Source organism: Lissotriton helveticus, chromosome 8 (assembly GCF_964261635.1).
Source record: "Lissotriton helveticus chromosome 8, aLisHel1.1, whole genome shotgun sequence".
Lineage (NCBI taxonomy): Eukaryota > Metazoa > Chordata > Amphibia > Caudata > Salamandridae > Lissotriton > Lissotriton helveticus.
This window is the reverse complement of record NC_136069.1, coordinates 1,690,301,341-1,690,318,961: the sequence shown is the minus strand read 5'-3', so window position 1 is coordinate 1,690,318,961 and position 17,621 is coordinate 1,690,301,341. Positions and strand designations below refer to the sequence as shown.

The following is a 17,621-nucleotide window of genomic DNA, read 5'->3' as shown; positions in this document are numbered from 1 at the left end:
GGTCCGAGGAATTTAAGCCCAAGTCCTGCCGAGGCGGGAATTGAACCCTGGTCCCGGGCCAGACCTCTGCATCAGGGTCTGCCGCTCTAACCATTGAGCCACACTTCTCCACGAGTGTGAGCACGCTTAATCAAAACAGAGCAGCCTGTACCAAGCTCGCACTGTATAGCACCTAGAGGTTGCCTAATATAGGCCCGCTGGACCCAGAATACTAAAGGGCTTGATTAAAAAAAAAAACAAGCATTAGCATAGCCAATAGGTCGCGCCTTTGGGACCTTATAAGTATTTAATTATGCAGCACAATATCCTTGGTGGAAATTTGACTGATGCATGGCTAAACACGTATAATTTCCCAAAGGAGAGACCTATTGGCTATGCCAATGCATGTTCCTCTTTTTATGTGTGCTGCAGAATGCATGTACACTGTCGGTGGGAGGGGCACAGGGAATTATGCTACACGGAACTCCAAGAGAGGTCAAGCTGCTGCTCATTTCAAGATTCTTGTAAGAGCGCAGGAGAGGTTTTTTAAATTTTAGATTATGTTGGTAACTGCATTCTAACCACCAAACAATGTGTCATAAAATGACGGCCCCTCTTGCTTCTCCCTTCTGTGCGTATCTGTGGCCAATTCCTCCCCCTTAGCTTCTTCCACAGGGCTTTGAAGCCGCCTAGGAGCGCGGTAAGCGTTATACAAGGTTTCGCTAATAAAACGTTTACAGCTTCTAATTGAATGCCTCTCCCTGGCACCTAGAGTCACCCTGAGGGTCAGACATGAGGAGTATTCGCAGCAGGCACGCCGTGTGTGTGGGAGGGCAGGCAGGTGAGCGCGAGCTCTCGATGCCTGCTGCGCTCCAGGAGGGGTCCCTCAGAGGAGGGGGGGCAGTGGCATGGTGAGGAACAGATAAGGCGGGCGTTAAACTTTTTGCTTAAAGCATCAGCCTACATTATAACAGGAGCTTCTCTTAAACAGGAGATTCAATGCATATTTTCAATAATTTTGCTGACATGTTTCAACCCCGAAAAAGTGCCCCTTCCAAGGCCCACAACGTCTGACTTCACTTCAACTCTCAACACCCTGAAGCCGCCCACGAGATTTGGGGGTGAAGAAAAGAGCTCAGACTTCCCGCCTTTATATGAATGACGGAAAAGGCAGAAATTCAGAGTCACCACAAAACAGATCTGAACCCCTTCTTTCCCCAGGGAGAGAGAGGCAGACACCACTGCGTGGTTCTATAAAGACATAGCTCTTTAATTCACAACATATCAAGAAGGGATGAAAACTGATGTGAGAATAAAGGAAGAAGACAATCAAAGCAGCCTGCCGGCTGGACAGCAATTAACTCTTGAACCATACATTGTACAAGGCATATTTCTCACCAAAATGCACTCATATCAGCTGAAGTTTTAAAAATATATATATCCCCTGCTGGGACAAGCATAAAGTGCCAACAATATACACCCCCCCCCCCCCCAAAGATACCTTAGCACCACATAATACTCTGTCACTGCCGGGGCAACTCAGGGTTGGGCAGAAAGGTCCAGAACCACCAGCAGGTCAGCTCCCCCTTGCGAAACACGAAATTAGCAATATTTCATTATTAGGACATCTAAAACACACCAGTACATGCCCTACCTTTTTAAATACACTGCACCCTGCCCATGGGGCTGCCTTGGGCCTACCCTAAGAGTGACTTACATGTAGTAAATGCTTAAGTTTGGGCCAGGCAAGTGGATGCACTTGCCAGGTTTGCATTGCAGTTTAAAACTGAGACGTCAAAGAGCCTCCTGTAATAGGGCATTCCCAAAAAGCACTGTTGATTGATAAGGGCTTGTTCTACTCGATTCAACAGAACCGTGAATGTAAACAGATGAATTTATGACTGAATTTCATAAAAACAGGAACACATTTAACATGTAAAGGTAAATAAAGACACAGAAGACTTTTATCATATGTTGCAAAATGGGCTACGCCCAATTTAGCATGCCCAGGTGTTTTGCTTTCTGTTCACTCAGATGTGGACTTTATACTGTGGGTGAGTCTCACTATGTGTGCCTCACACATGGTAACCACTTGGTAATTGGACTGCACATGTTTACTGCTAGTGTCTGCCTTTTAACGCAGCACGGGTAAGGGGCAGGGTAAGAGGTACTTGGCTGGTTGCAGGTGAACACATCATGCACATATATGTGCACACATGTGTGGGTTGCTCATGTGAGACTGTTGTGTGCAGCCCAGTAAATGAGCACAAGAAGCCTGACAGAGAGGGGAATCTGCAGAGGGAGATATTGACCTGGGGTAGGCCTTTTAATAGTAATCGGTACTCATAGGTAATGTCAGTAGGATCAGTAGAAGTCCAGCAGGAAAACCTTCAACTGCGATTAGCTGTCACACTGTACCAGGGCTTTGGAGAGCCCATGACCATTGAATAAAGGAGGGAACCTAGACAACTGGGGCCAACCGCGAAGGGGTCTCCTCTTTGAAGTTTGGTAGGAAAAGACCCAGACAATGACGTCAGCAAGGGGTGGAGCTGAGGCCCCCAGAGGAGATATGACCTGCATGGTGCCATCTTGAACTGGCCCTTCATGCTGTGCAGGAGGGATGGGACAGGGGTAAAGGGGCAATCTGGCTCCCTAGGCTTTGCCAGGGCACCTGGCTTCTAGAATCTCCCACCCCTAAAAAACGATTGCACGAGTGAGAGTGCTCTTTTCTGTTGGACTCACAGCACTGGGACTGCAATGGCAGCAGCCATGGACAATTGGAAGGACAAGCTCCCTGATGCTTTAAAGGACCAATGACTCTGACCACAAATACCACAAGGCAGGAGGTCTCTTCAAGGGCCAGTGAGGCCTGCCCCCTTATATTTCTGAAGACCAGTAAGGGAAAAGATCTGGACTTCAGTGCCCCAGCAGGAAGAGAGGAGAACAAAGACAAAGGAAAGGACACAGGTTGGTGTAGGGAGCCAGTAAAACCAGTTCCTTGCAGAATGTACCACCTTGGAGGTGAGGAAAGCTGATGAAACTGGTCCTGGTGATTTGAGCTCACTACCTGGAGAAAAGGTGATCCCAAGATATCAAAATCAGCCCATTGGGGCTTGTGATATTCACATGTTATGTTATGTTAACCTCTTCCATGCTCATGACGAGCTTAGCTCGTCATGAGGCACAGTTGAGCTGCACTCATGACGAGCTGAACTCGTCACAGCCGTCGGAACGTTCGCACAAGGGGATAATTACCCCGCTGTGCTGAACGTTCAAAAAACGGGTGTGGTTGTGACGAGCTCCGCTCGTCATGAGTGCAGCTGCACTGTGCCTCATGACGAGCTAAGCTCGTCACAAGCACAGCCGCGCTGCGCACGGCCCCCCTCCCCGCCGCACAGGGGGGGAAGACACCTCGCAACGAAGGGGTTAATTTGCTCTTGTATAGCGCATGTACACCGACAGGTCTCTTTGCGCTTTGGAAGAGGAGAAACACAGTCAACGGCAGGAATGTCTCCAGGTACTGAAAGGACTTTAAGCCATATCTAATACTTCCTTAAAAAGGATAGTTTTTAGTTGTTTCCGGAAGGGGAGAAGTCTGGGTTCTTTACGGAGATTAACGGGCAACTGTGACATGTGATACTCTGTGACCTTTGACCTTTACAATACACTGAGGACGTCAGCTACTAGTACAAAGGGCTTAGAGGGCCACCCCTGGGGTGGGCCAGGACCCGGGGGTCTGCCCAAGAGTAAATTCATCAATTGTCCTTGGGAGGAGGCCTCCCCACATATTCAGTCACTGGTCTCTAAAGAAGGATGACAAAAGTAGGAGCACTGCACGGAGCAGGCAAGGATTTTGAGGAGGCCAGCTCCCATGCTGGCAAAGACCGAGCCACTTACTCAGGGAGATGGGCAGCCATGCTGGAGTGGGCTCCCCGCGGGGTCCGAACGTGCATGAGGATGGAGGAGTCCGGGTGGGACTGGGTACCACCCTTTGCAAAAAAAATAGAAACAGGAAAGTGCTTGGTGCAAGGCTGTACGGCAGGGAAAAAGCAGCTGGAGCCGCCTAATTAATATTCATGCTTCCGTGAGGAAGCGCCCCATTATGCTCTGCTGGGCTTTCTAAATTTGCCTCTACTTCTTTTCTGTGGTGGCCCCCAAAATGGGCAGTGGCACCACCAACAATGCTGTAGGGAGGCTGCAGGAGGCACATCAGCCTCCTCCCGCCAACTAATGGTTAAAACTGACCCTAAGGGGCTCATTATGATCGTGGACGGACTCAAGTCCGTCCGCGATCATAATGAGCCCCTTAGGGTCATCGAGGAGGAGGGAACCTCCGCATGGCCTGCGGAGTTCCCTCCTCTCCAATTAGGATGTGACCGCCACCCTGGCGGTCACATCCTCTATTTTTAACATTGCGGCGGGTGCAGCTTCAAGCTGCATCTGCGCAATGTTAAAAATGCATACATTGCATTTGTATGCAGAAAGCGGCAGGCACCGCGCGGTGCCTGCCGATTACTGCATACAAATGCAGGGGGGTACCATAGGTACCCCCCATGTGCACCCCTCACCCCCCCTTCACTGCGGGGGCCCGCAACGGGCCCCCGCAGTGAAGCTCCGTATGCTTTTCCACGGCAGAAAACCCGCCGTGGAAAAGCATTTCTTTTTGGGCATCCTAATATGGCTGGCGGTGTCTGAGAGACACCGCCACCATATTAGGGCTTTTACGCCGCGGTTGTAAGCCAACCGCGGCGGAAAAGCTGCGGACGTACACCTGGACCCACCAGCCATCCTAATGTGGCGGTGGGTCTTTGGTGGGTCCGCTGCGGTTTTTCCGTATCCTCCGGGCCGGCGGTGGCTTCCGCCGGCCCGGAGGATACGGAAAAACCGGTATCCTAATCTGCCCCTTAGTCTTCAGTGTCTGAGGATTTATGACTGCCCCAGGATTTTCACTTTTTTCAAGCACAGCCAAAGCTGGAACGTTTGCTTTTAACTGAAAGTGCGGCACCCTCTAGGGGTTTGTTCTATGGCTGCATTTCATATTGTCTTAATGTGTATAAAAAGACACAAACTCATGCTTTGTTTATTTCCAATGCTTTATTGACCAATTATGTGGGCAGTGATTGGTGAGAAAGGTTGAAAGGTTTTCTTGACAGTAATTCCTCCACTTTCATGTGATTATTGATTATACCATTTACACACCAAATGATGGACGTTGTAACAAGTAGATTATGTGTCTTTTAAAATATGACCCTTTAACAAAGCCAATAGGCTCACCTTATACGCTGTGATGACCCTTGATAAAGCCAATAGTTTTTTTTTTATAGTGATACATCCCTATATTGTGATCTCTATCTGGTGTAGGTGGGGAGGAAATTGTGATTTGGAGGGACATGATCAAGTAGGGGTAAAAATAATAACAGCATGTCATTTAATGTATTTTTAATATGCCTTATGTATATATTTGTTAATTAATGCATAGTATGTAGTTGTGTGTGTAATAACTGTACTTTTCCTTTTCTAAAGAAAAAGCATTGAGAATCATTTATTGAGTGTTATTATTGCGTACCAAGGATTGGTGATTAGTAGCTACACCATCCCCTTGAGTATTCCTTTGACTTCTCTGCTTCGCAACCCTGCGAGAGTCAAGCACTACAATGGGGTGCTTGGTTTCAAGTAAAGGAACATTGTGGACCTTGTACTTGTGTAGGTTACACACACTGCACAATTCAAAACCTAATGTCGTACTTCAAACAGTGAAGAGTGAGAAGTAATGACTGAGTGCATTTTTGGTTTACTGGTGCTGGAGGGCCTTTTCTGTAGAATACAAAACATAAAGTACAGTTTATTTCATCAAACCTTTAGGAGTGGATGGGCATTCAGGAGGGTGGACATAAACATTTTGGCACAGCTCCCTTGATCCTATCTTGGCCGGGGTATTCTAATATGCACTGAGTTGTTGCTAGATTGCTGCCCTATGTTATTATTAAGGTGTGTTTAATCTGCGTGGGCTTAGCACCTTAAGGAAAAAGTATTTAAGTTGTTTCAAAGATAGTGGAGGTACCACTCTGTGTGTCTTTAATATTGTGGTCATTACATGAGAACATTTTGTTTTAAACCCCTTTTCTAGCTTGCCTGTGATCCAAATCTATGAAATCTCAGTCTTGGGAACAAATATGGAGGGGTTGTAAAGTCCAGTAATGTTTTTGAATAACATAGGCAGTTTTTGATGTTATAAAACAAATGTAATCCATTTGACTTTGAGCAGAGATCATAACAAGTAGCAAGACAAAGGAACATCCCATTCAAAATAGACAGATGTAACGGAAACATCTGAAGGAGGAGACAAAATATGCATAGCTAAATGTGGAATAATGGAAGTTGACTGTACTATGACACACTGGAGACAAGGGAGGGGGGCTGAAAGGATGATCATAGGAAAGGAGATAATACAAATAATCTTCATACATAAACCTTTATTTTCTCACATGCCATAGATTCTTCACTATCTGAAAAATCTAAATTTTAAGACTCGCAGCGGACACCGAATATTTTTTGACGAAAATGGAGATCCACCCCCCTCTTTTGATATCATCAATTTTCGGATTTCTGAGAATGAAGAATTCCAGTTGTACAAAGTGGGAAACATAGACCCCAGAGTTCCCAGAGACAAAGAAATCAGCATCAGCACCAGCGGCATCCTGTGGAGTGATGGAACCTCTGAAGTAAGGCTTGAATGAGCAAGAGCTGTGAATTTGAGGATCCAGAAATGGCAGCGTGTATTCAACTAATAGGATATTCTCTCACTTTTGTTCTCCTTATATGTACAATTGATAAATTTACCATGTTCATTTTCCAGATGGAGTAGTTGATCTGCAAATCTGCTTAATGTATAGATTGTGCTACTGAATATCGAGGGTAAGAATATTGAGATACAAGAATATCGCGGACAAAATATCGGAGAATAAAATATCAAAAGTGCACATATAGGAAGTATAGACTTACCATTCCTAACTCCGCAGATATGTGGCTTGCAAATGTATTGATCAAAGAGGTGCACAGATGTGGAGTTAATTTTAGAAGATCTACACTTACTTACCTTTTGATGTTTGGAATTTAATGTGTTGTCCTTGATATTGGTATATTTCGATATTTTAGATTCAATATTCAGGCAGCATACCAATTTTTAGCATGACACCATAGAAGTTATCAGAGTCACTAAGCTATTTTCCATGAATATTGTGACCCACTTTTCAAAGTCCGGGGGTGATTCACGCTCAATCACAGACAACGATTGGTGAATTGGTCCCATGGTGTGCGGAAATATGGGCCCAGTTCGTAGAGTCTGTGAATTTCTTTCAAGACGTTTTGAAGAACTCAGAAGACCACTGAAAGGACCATTTGCTTGAAAACTGATTCATCTATAGTATCATATGTATCTTTCAGTCATTTATAACAGCGCATTTCTAATTACAATTCACAGGACCTCATATATGGGATATTGGCATGAGGCAGCACTGCAAGTCATTTTGCTGCGCTGCCCTACGCCAATGTGAAAGGGCAGGAATGCTCTGTATTAATGAAATACTGGTCCCCTGTCACCTGGGCTTTGGATGCTAACAACAGGGTGTTGTTGTTAAGAAACCCCTCACCCACATACCTAGTAGGTGGCATGCTTCATCATCGGGGCCCAACTGGATCACCGAATGTGATCCAGCTGTGCTGCAACGCCTGTCTACAGCGGAGCGGGAATTCTTGTGAAAAGTGACAGTGATAGGTGTAGTGAAATATGAGTTAAAAGTACCTATAGGAAATACCCTTTTTCAAAAGTTTTAATAGAAGGGTCCTATGGCACGGGTAAAAAACAACAGTAAGATATAGTGGAGGTAACAATGTACCTCTATATCTCTATAAAAAGTGAGTGAAGGTCTACTAGTTTCAGCCTTCTACGATACTCGTGAGGCTTTCTTCAGGACCAAAGGTGCATGTGGTCAAAAATGTTAGGCTGGCCACTGTGGTGTGTAGTTATATCAGCGCGCACCCTAAAGCGCGCAGTGTATGTGGTGGATCAGCATACTCACAGATCCTGCACGTAAAGCATTGTCTGGTTACGTGTGTCTCATTACATGGATACTGTCACCTGAAAAAGCATTAGGGGACCATTTGTCGCCTCTAGCAAGGCAAAAATAACCTGGTTCATGGCTCGAGCCATGAACCAGGTTATTTTTGTGGGGTGAGGGGTTTCTTAACAACAACACCCTGTTGTTAGCATCCAAAGCCCAGGTGACAGGGGACCATCCCTGACCTGTACCTGCTCAAGGTCTTGTCCTTGTTGTTCTATGATATATGTCCGGGGAAAAGGACAAGCACTACGGTCTAATCCTCGCTCTCTTGTTGTTACTTTGTTTAATGAAATACTGTGCATTTCTGTCCTTACCCCATGTGCTGGAGCACAATTATCTGCCTAGCACCAATGCAGGTACCCCTTGCACCATGGTGCATTGATTGCAGACAGGATTGTTCTTGGGCCGGAAGGGGCACCTTCCTGCATAGCAACAATCAGAAGAGGCGTTTTCCTCTTTTTATGTGTGATGCAGAATGCAGCACACTTTGAAAGAGGGATAAACAAGTAGAAGTAACAATATTTCTCCTCCTTACTCCTGCTCTGGCGAGGCATAACATTTTAGCACTGCCCCAGGTTTACGTGGTTAATTAAATCTGGGGTAGTGTCAAAATCCATGGGTGTTGCATAGGATCACCCACCACAACGCTTATGGAACGCCTCCCTGCTGCACAGTAAGGCAAAACAACGGCTTACTCTGCTTTGTCATACTCCATATCTATGAGGCCACGCACAGCCATGTCCAGTGGCTTTGCATGGCCTCATAGATACGATTCAGAGGCTTGCTCCGCTGCAGTGTCAAAAAAAGTGACGCTCCAGCAGTGCAAGTCTCTCATAAAAAAGCCCCTATGTACCAAAGAGTGCCTTCAAGAACATGTCATGTGTATGGTTGCCAATGAGCTTACACCTTTTGTTAAAGTCTGAGATTAAACACATCATAAAATATATAAAATTGGATTTCTTTGATAAGGATCTCTACAATGCATTGAAGATCCATTTGGAATAGTATGTCAGGACAGAATCCCACTGTGCATTTAATTAAATACAATTGGTTAGACCTCAACGAAGTAAACAATGGCACGGTCCCTTCTTTGGTTCTTTGACAGAAGGGTACAACATCTGGATTGTCTTGCATGCACATGTGATGTCCAGTGTCCCCTGCTTTCCTTCCCTGCCTCTTCCTTTCCTCTAAACTAAAGTATGTCTTAACTCAGTACACAATGCAATATGGCTAAGAGCTAGAGGACGTAAGGCCTGTCTGAATTCAAACCCTTGTGGCGTAACCCATGGGGCGTATAAATAGTATGAAATGTCAGATTGCATGCACCCTCTAAAGTCTGGGAGCAGTGTTTGTGCTCTACCAGTTGTAAGCCGAGATCCCCCCTCTTACCTTGTGTCTCTAGTGGTGGTGGGGCAGCCAGTAAGGTGGTAAGTGGATTGAACCAAACACAATCATCACAACAGAAATAACAAACCATTAAGATGAATGTCCAGATCCTTAGAAATCAATATAACTTCATTACTCTTAGAGAACATCTTACTTAATAAGAAAGTAACAACCTAGGATTTCCCAGCACTTACTGTTCCTGAAACATTAACCCCCCAGAAATGTCACAGCCCAGGAGGCTGTAGAGGTGGACTATTTCCTTGCAATGAAACCTATTTTGTTGTGGATTATGATTGCATCCCCAAAAGGTTTATCCATTCAAGACACCTCGCTTTGGGTCTCTAAGTAAACCACAACATCTATTTGGGATGATGCAATTAATGAAATTGGAATGGTTACTATATGCTTGCCACAACATTCCTTAAAAGCGGATGCTTTAAAAAAGAGGGTAGAGGAATTTCCTTCCAGTCTGGACTCTGTATCTGACAATGTTGTCAGATGCCCTTTTCAAGCAATGGAAGCATCCCCTTTCCCTGGTAAGGTATTTAAGAAGAGCTAAAGAGACCAGCAGCTGAGCACCACCTGGTCACAATTCACATGCCACTGATTTACCCTCATATGTTCATACCATCAGATTGGTCCACAGTGGCTCTGTTGCATTACTATAGAGCAGTCTCTCAATTTCCACGTGTCAAGGTTGGGTATCCTTATTCATTTTTCTTGCTACTATGTGGTAGTCGCAAGAATAAGAGACATCCGTTCTGTGGTTAGAAACATCATCCCACTCAATACAGTAAACTTCATGAGCTTCCACGTCATCTGGAGCAAGTACATAGGCAACTTCCAGTGCAGAGTGACCGTGCTGTGGAGGACTTCCTAGCCGCGGTGCAACTTCCGAGGTTGGATAATGATCATCTAGAACTACTGGACATAGATATCACCCAAGAAGAGATGGTTTAAGCCATTAAAGAACTACTGCAGAATAAATCTCCGGAGCTAGACAGCTTTTCAGCGGAAACATACCAGACATACAGGACTTATGGACGTATGGGACTTTGCTTGTGGATACATTAGTAGAGGTCTATGTAGAGGCTAAACGCCTGGGCTCCCTATATGAGTCCATAAGAGAGGTTTTTCATAGTTATGCTATGAAAGCTGGTGAAAGATCCCGTCCAGTCGAGTAGTTTACAACATCTCTCCATTATTATAACTGATACCAAGCTTCTAGCCACTGTACTGGCTAACAGGTTCCTGCGGGTATTGGGTACATCAGTACATGCAGACTAGTATGGTTTTACACTGAGTACACTACTGAACATTAGAAGACTCACTCATAAATTACATGAGATGCAAAACAGGGAAGCAGCAGGAAAACTGGCAGCCCTAGATATGGAGGAAGCTTTTGACACAATTAACTGGGATTATATGTTTGAGGTGTTGCAGCAGATGGGCTTTGCAGCTAAATTTGTGGGTTGGGTTTGTCTTTTATATACAGTGCCACTACTCGGGTGCAGTTGGGGAATATAGTATCTACCAGCTGGAGTATTGAAAGGGGTACTCATCATGGGTGCCCCTTGTCACCCCTATTATTTGAATATAACAATGGAGCAAGTGGCAATATGATTGCACAGGGCACTAGGTGCTTAGGGAATACAGGTTGTTGACACGCTCCGTATAGTATCATTATGTGCTGATGACACTTAGATTCATGCCAAGAACCCACATTGCTCCTTGCCAGTCCTGTTAATCATGCTGAATATATTTGGGGCTGAAACTGGTTTGTGGGTGAACAGGGACAATACGGTGATGTTCACACTGGGTATGCTGGCTAGGGTTGAACCAAATAGGTTGCCAAATATAGAGGAACAATGGACGTTAGACCCCTTTCGATATCTTGGAGTGCAGGTCGGCACACATCACCATAACACTATGATCTTCATATGGGTAGGGTGCTGCAGGGCTTATGTAAACCCATGGTCTCTTGACAACACTCCTGCTTTCCTTAGCTGTCCACATAGTGGTCACAAAGATGGTTAGTCTGCTGTGGTAGCTTGATAACTTGCAGACTCCACTATGTGCATTTCCCCAGACTACATTCAGGGTACTGGACATGCTCCTGACTACGTTGATATGGACAGTTAAAACCCCACATAAAAATAGAGTGGCATAAACTTGACCCTGGGGGTGGAGGTGTTGGGTTGCCTGACCCTGAATTGCACTACCTGGCAGCACAGCTGCAACAAGCTACATGGTGGTGTGACACAGATGATAACTGGAAAAAGCAAGTTCCTAGGGGTTGCTGGGAGGAGGAACTGCTACAAATAACACAAATGCGAGGTAGAGTAGTACCTACCTCTGTTCATTATCAACCATGTTGCTACAGCAAGGAACATACTAAAGCATCCTCCCTTCTCGAGATCTCTGGATGTACCACTGACAGACACAGATGGGAATCACCTTGCAAACAAGTTCAAACAATATCTAGCAATGCCATGTTTTAGCGAAAGCAGTTTAATACTATACCTGGCCCCTTCTTGACTCATAGGATACTCCTATCTAGGCAATTGGAGGACCTTCGGTGGGGAGGGGAGAGGCAGATTACCTGCATAGACAGGGAGTTGTGCTCGATTATTGGCAAGCAGTGGTCAATAAACTAAGAGGCATAGTGAAACTTCGGCTTGAACAAAGTATACGCCACTGCCTACTGAATCTCAGTCCCACGCCTGGGCATTTAGTTTGTGGTGCAAATTCGCCTCAGGGGCTTTGGTACTGCCAAAATGCAGCATTGCAACCTGCAGCATTGAAATCTGCATTCGAAAGGCCGGCACAGATGAAAGGTTTGCTGATGATCTATGTGACTGGCCTGTCATGATAGACAGATGGACGGGTGGGGGAGAAAATGAGTTGAGTTGTCAACCTAGTGATGCTGATGACAGCCTTTGATATGAAAAAATAAATAAAGGGTTTGCCCAACTAACCCCACATAACCTGGCCAGCTAATATAGAACACAAAACACAGCAGAATAACATAGGGATACTTTCAAACAATCAAAATTACTCATGCCACAATGAAACAATCAATTTTCACTGGGAATAGTATTTAATCAATTGTGACTTCTTGTGTCAATTCATTATGTAAAGTCTGCCTGTTCAACTGTAAACATGCCGAAATAAAACATATTTGTGGATCTCTGAAAAAAGAGATAAAGAAAGGACAGTCATAAATATCAAACTACAAATATACGACAAAAAAGAATTTTAATATATTACATAGGGCAAAAGTTAATTGTCCATCTGCTCCTTGTTACTTCCCCACAAAGGGTAGTTATAGAGTTAGTCCAGCATTCAATTGACCTGGAGACAGTAATAAAATTAAAATAAATTAAAATCAAATGTGTTCTGGGGATACACTCCCTTACTTTCTCCTTTGACTGGCCCACTCAGCACACAATATATGTTGTTGGACTCCCCCAAGGAGTCCAACGACAGTACTTGCTCTGGACTCATTACTAGTACCACTGAATATAATGGCTCAATATTATACTGATGCAAGTGGTATTGATGATGATGGACTATGTACTGCACTCAGCTGCTGTTATAATCACCCCCTTAATGCTTTCAAGGTGCTGGGGCCATAGGGGAGATTAGGATGAACATTTACAAGCTCCTATCACCATAGCAACCTCACTTTTTGTGACCTTCCTGTGGCGATAATCCCTTCACCTTATTTACAAGGCGGTGTTAAGATACTGAGCGTGGCTTAACGCCAGCTTGTAAATAAGGCCCCCGTTCATGCTACACTTAGCATGAAAGGGGTGGGCAATGAGTGTTGCGGTGGGTGTTCCGCCACAACACCCAACGATTTTGATGCTGCCCCCTAATTACAAGGGTGTCCTAAATAGGAGGCAGCACCAAAATTAAGACCCGGGAAAACCAGGTTAGTGACTGTAACTTTCCTAACATTAACATGAATTCATATGAAGACAGAACCGATACGCTGTAGTCTATAGGGCCAAAATCAATCTGTTATCAAGACTGACAAAATTAAATCGGCTAGAACAATAAGCTTTTTGTCTCTGGCTACCTCTTTCTGCCCCCTTCGCCAACACCATAAACTATGCTTAATGTTCTTAATCAAACTGAAGAAAAGAAGACACCGCTCCTAGAGTCTGCTACACAATGGTTAATTAATAATGTAAAAAAGTTGAACATTTACAGCAATTGGAATCAGTTTCCTCTGTGGTTAATTTTTGATAGAGAGTTTAGTTTGTATCCTATGTTTCGCATGCCTTAACATTGAAATTGACTCTTGTTCTGACTACATGGGATTCTCATATGACAGGCATAGTTTCATAGCCACAACACAGTCTTATACATCAAATATGAAATTGTTTTTAATAAAATGGAGCACAAACTTTAGAATTCCTTGTTGCTCAATATTAAGTTTGTGTAGCCTTTCTTCAAGCCTGTCTATCCTTCTGCCCTCCCCCCACATAGAAGTTTTAGGGACCCCTCAGAAAGTTAACATTCTCTCTAGATCACATAAGTCTATGGGGCCCATTAGGATGTCGGGCGGATTGCCCCCGCCAGGCTGGCGGTAGCCTCCTCCAGCCTGGCGGGGGCAATCCGCCCGACATCCTCACTCGTTTTCCCCCCGCCATATTAGTATGGCGGGGGGACCTCGGCGGACGGAGAGACTGTCCGCCGCAAGGCGACCGGGGCGGAAAAGGAATAATATGGTGGCGGTGTCTATCAGACACCGCCAGCCATATTACAATGGGCATTTTACAATGCCTTTCTGTGGCGGCAATGCCGCCACGGAAAGGCATGTGGTCTTCACTCTGGGGGCCCCCTGCAGGCCCCAAGAGTGAAGGAGGGGTGGGGGCTGCACACGGAGGTACCTGTGGTACCCCCCACATTAACATAAACAAAGCAGCAGGCACCGCGCGGTGCCTGCCGCTTTGTTTATTCAAATGCTGAAATGCATTTCTAGCATTGTGGCGGGCGGTGCTGAGAGCACCGCCCGCCACAATGCTAGAAATGCAGGATGTGCCCGCCACTGTGGCGGGCACATCCTAATGCCCCCCACGGGACCCTCACCCTTATGGCGGGCGGTCCCAATCCCCGTCAGGATGGCGGGCGGGCAAAGTCCGCCCGCCATCCTAATGACCCCCTATGTCTCCATCTTTACCTTTAACGTATTCTTCAATATTGTCTGACTTCGTGGGGCTTGAATGAATAGAATACAGTAAAATTCAAAGTTGTTCTTACTGGAGCCCCTAAAGTATCCACTCCCAAATCCTTAAGATGACACTGTCCGTCCCTCTTCTAGGTCCCGCGCTCTGTCTGCAGTGAGAGTTGTCCCCCAGGTCAGAGAAAGGCACCCAGAGAGGGGCAGCCTTTGTGCTGCTTTGATTGTGTCCTCTGCTCACAAGGAGAAATCAGCAATGAAACAGGTGAGTTAGACTTGAAATTATAATGTTTCAATATTGTCAAATTCTTGTGTTTTACTCTTACTAATATTATCTGAGTTTTCCCATACTTCTACCATTTTAACTTCAGTACAGACCTCTTGCTGCACCTTCTCACCCTCACCATCTTTGTGTCATATCCCCTGTGGATCATTATCCACTCTCATACCTACGGTGGCCACTCTTTCTCAACATCTCCCTATGTACTTTTTCTTGTAACCACTTGAAACTTCTCTACTGTGGAAATTTTTGCTCTCTTGTCCTTAAGCATCACTTCACCCTATCTATGTTTTCCCAAAATTTTCTTCAAAGTTAACCTACCTCATGTTTTTTTAAATTTTTCACCTTTTCTCATATTTCAGGCTCCCGGTTTCTTATTCCAGTCTAACCCATCGCTGTTCCATCCCTGTCTCTTTGTCCTATGTGACTTTTTGCAGCAGTTTTACCATCTTGCTTCATTTTGATTTTTCTAGTCAAATGTCCATAAGACTAATGGAAGGTCAAACTCTAGGTTGGTATTCCCTAGTTTCGTTCTAGACCTTCTGGCATTTAAGAGACATTCTTAGGGCATCCTTCAAAAAACAGGTGGGTGGCTCACCAGCCTGCTCACTTAACAAAAGCAAAAAAGAGAGATCACTGTCTGCTTGGCGGGGATATGTGGTGGAAGCACCAAAGGCAGAGCAGTTTGCCAACCAGATATCGTGTTTTTTGGCCCTGCTCAGCCGGATAATGCAACTGTGTTTAGAACAGCATGGTATAAGTAAGCTTAATGTACAGCTGTATTGGGAACATATTCTGGCACATGCATCAAAGCTTTTTGCGATCACAAATGGTGTGATTCGCAAAAATCGGCCGTTTGCGATCGCAAAATTAGCTTTTGTGATGCATTTATTTATTTATTTATTTACGCAACTTTTATAGCGCGACAAATACCCGAAGGTGTCTCGGCGCTGTGATTGTGATTGTGATTGTGTTCTTATATAGCGCACTACCACTCCAAGGAGTATCTTGGCGCTGCGATTCCAAGATGGTTAATGGAGATGAGAGGTAATGATGATTTAGTGAGCGTGCAGGGTGATGATTATACCAATGCTTTGTAGTCTGATTCTGAAAGGGAATAGATCCAGGTTTTTAGGTTTTTCCTGAAACTAAGTTCTGTTGAGTTATGGCGTAGAGACAAGGGGAGGTTGTTCCAGGCCTTTGCTCCGATGACAGCAAGAGATTTTCCTCCTTTGGTCGTTAACCTGAATCTGGGGATTTGAAGCTGGTTAGTGGTAGATGACCTGAGGGTTCGTTTCGGCTGATATGCTTTAAAGTACTTCCTCAAGTACAGCGGGCCTTGGTTGTGGTAGGCTCTGTAGGTGATGGTGAGTACCTTAAAGAGGATGCGTTTATGCACCGGGAGCCAGTGCAGTGCATCTAGTGCTGCCGATGCTGAGGACCTTCTGGGTAGTTTCAGTACAAGCCTGGCTGCTGCGTGCTGGACCATTTGCAGTCTGTGCAGGGCCGATTTATTCAGCCCTGCATACAGACTGTTGCAATAGTCCAGTCTGGACGTTATAAGCGCTACAGCCACTGTCCGCCTAGCACTTAGAGGAAGGAAATCAAAGAATTTCCTGAGGCTTTTGATGGTTCTGAAACAAGTCCCCGCTACTTCTTTGGCTTGTAAACTGAAAGAGAGGGTATTGTCGAACTTAATGCCCAGGTTTCGAACAGAATTAGTTGTCTTGGGGGGGGCTTCCACCATTTCCGGCCACCAGTCCTTTGGGGAGAAACAGTTATTGAGGCCAAAAGGAACAATCTCAGTTTTGGCTGAGTTACATTTTAGATGATTTTGGGTCATCCACTTAAAGGTTGCTGTTAAGCACTCTTTCAGAGTTTGTTCAGCGTCAGTTTGATTTTTGTCAAGGGTCAACACGAGTTGGGTGTCATCGGCGTAGGCAATAGTACTGATGTTAAAGGTGGAGATAAGTTCCAGTAAGGGTACCATATAAAGGTTAAAAAGGGTAGGGCTCAGGCTTGAGCCCTGCGGCACCCCAGATGTCAGGAGCTTCTCCTCAGAACGGAAATTGCCTAGCATGACAACCTGTCGTCTCTGCTCCAGATAGTTCTTGAGCCATTTGAACACGGTTCCTGCTATGCCAGCTTTGGTCAGGCGGTGTAACAGGATAGCATGTGACACCGTGTCGAAAGCCGCAGAGAGGTCCAATAGGATCAGGACAGCCATTTTTCCCTGATCTAAGGCAGCACGAATGGTTTCTGCTGATGATAGTAGCGCTGACTCAGTGGAGTGGTGAGCCCTGAAACCAGCTTGGCACGGATGTAATAAGTTGTTGTTTTCTATGTGGGCATTAGTTGTTTGTTAACAAGGGATTCGGTGACTTTGCATATTGCGGGGAGGAGGGAGATGGGGCGCAGGTTAGACAGTGTCGTAGGGTCAGGTATTACTTTTTTCTGTAGTGGTCTGACTGCGGCCAGTTTCCATTGAGAGGGAATATCCCCTGTTTGCAGGGACGCATTAATAATAGAATTAATGCAGGGGTTGACCTCGTGTATTATGGTTCTCAGAAGTGTTGGAGGACAGGGGTCAAACGGGGAACCCGATTTGGTGGCCAATATCCTTTGGTGGGATTCTTCCAGCGTAATATGGCTGAACTTTGTCCAC

The 17,621-nt window shown here is 45.3% G+C and overlaps 1 protein-coding gene across 1 annotated transcript in view; it reads left to right on the top strand.

Moving 5' to 3' along the window:
- Positions 1 to 17,621, top strand: part of LOC144774097 (extracellular calcium-sensing receptor-like) — a 98,434-nt gene that overhangs the window by 41,893 nt on the left and 38,920 nt on the right. Inside the window, exons 4-5 of the mRNA XM_078659122.1 lie at positions 6,474 to 6,701; positions 14,818 to 14,941. Of these exons, the coding sequence (XP_078515248.1) occupies positions 6,474 to 6,701; positions 14,818 to 14,941 (352 nt within the window). The remainder of the gene's footprint in view (positions 1 to 6,473; positions 6,702 to 14,817; positions 14,942 to 17,621) is intronic.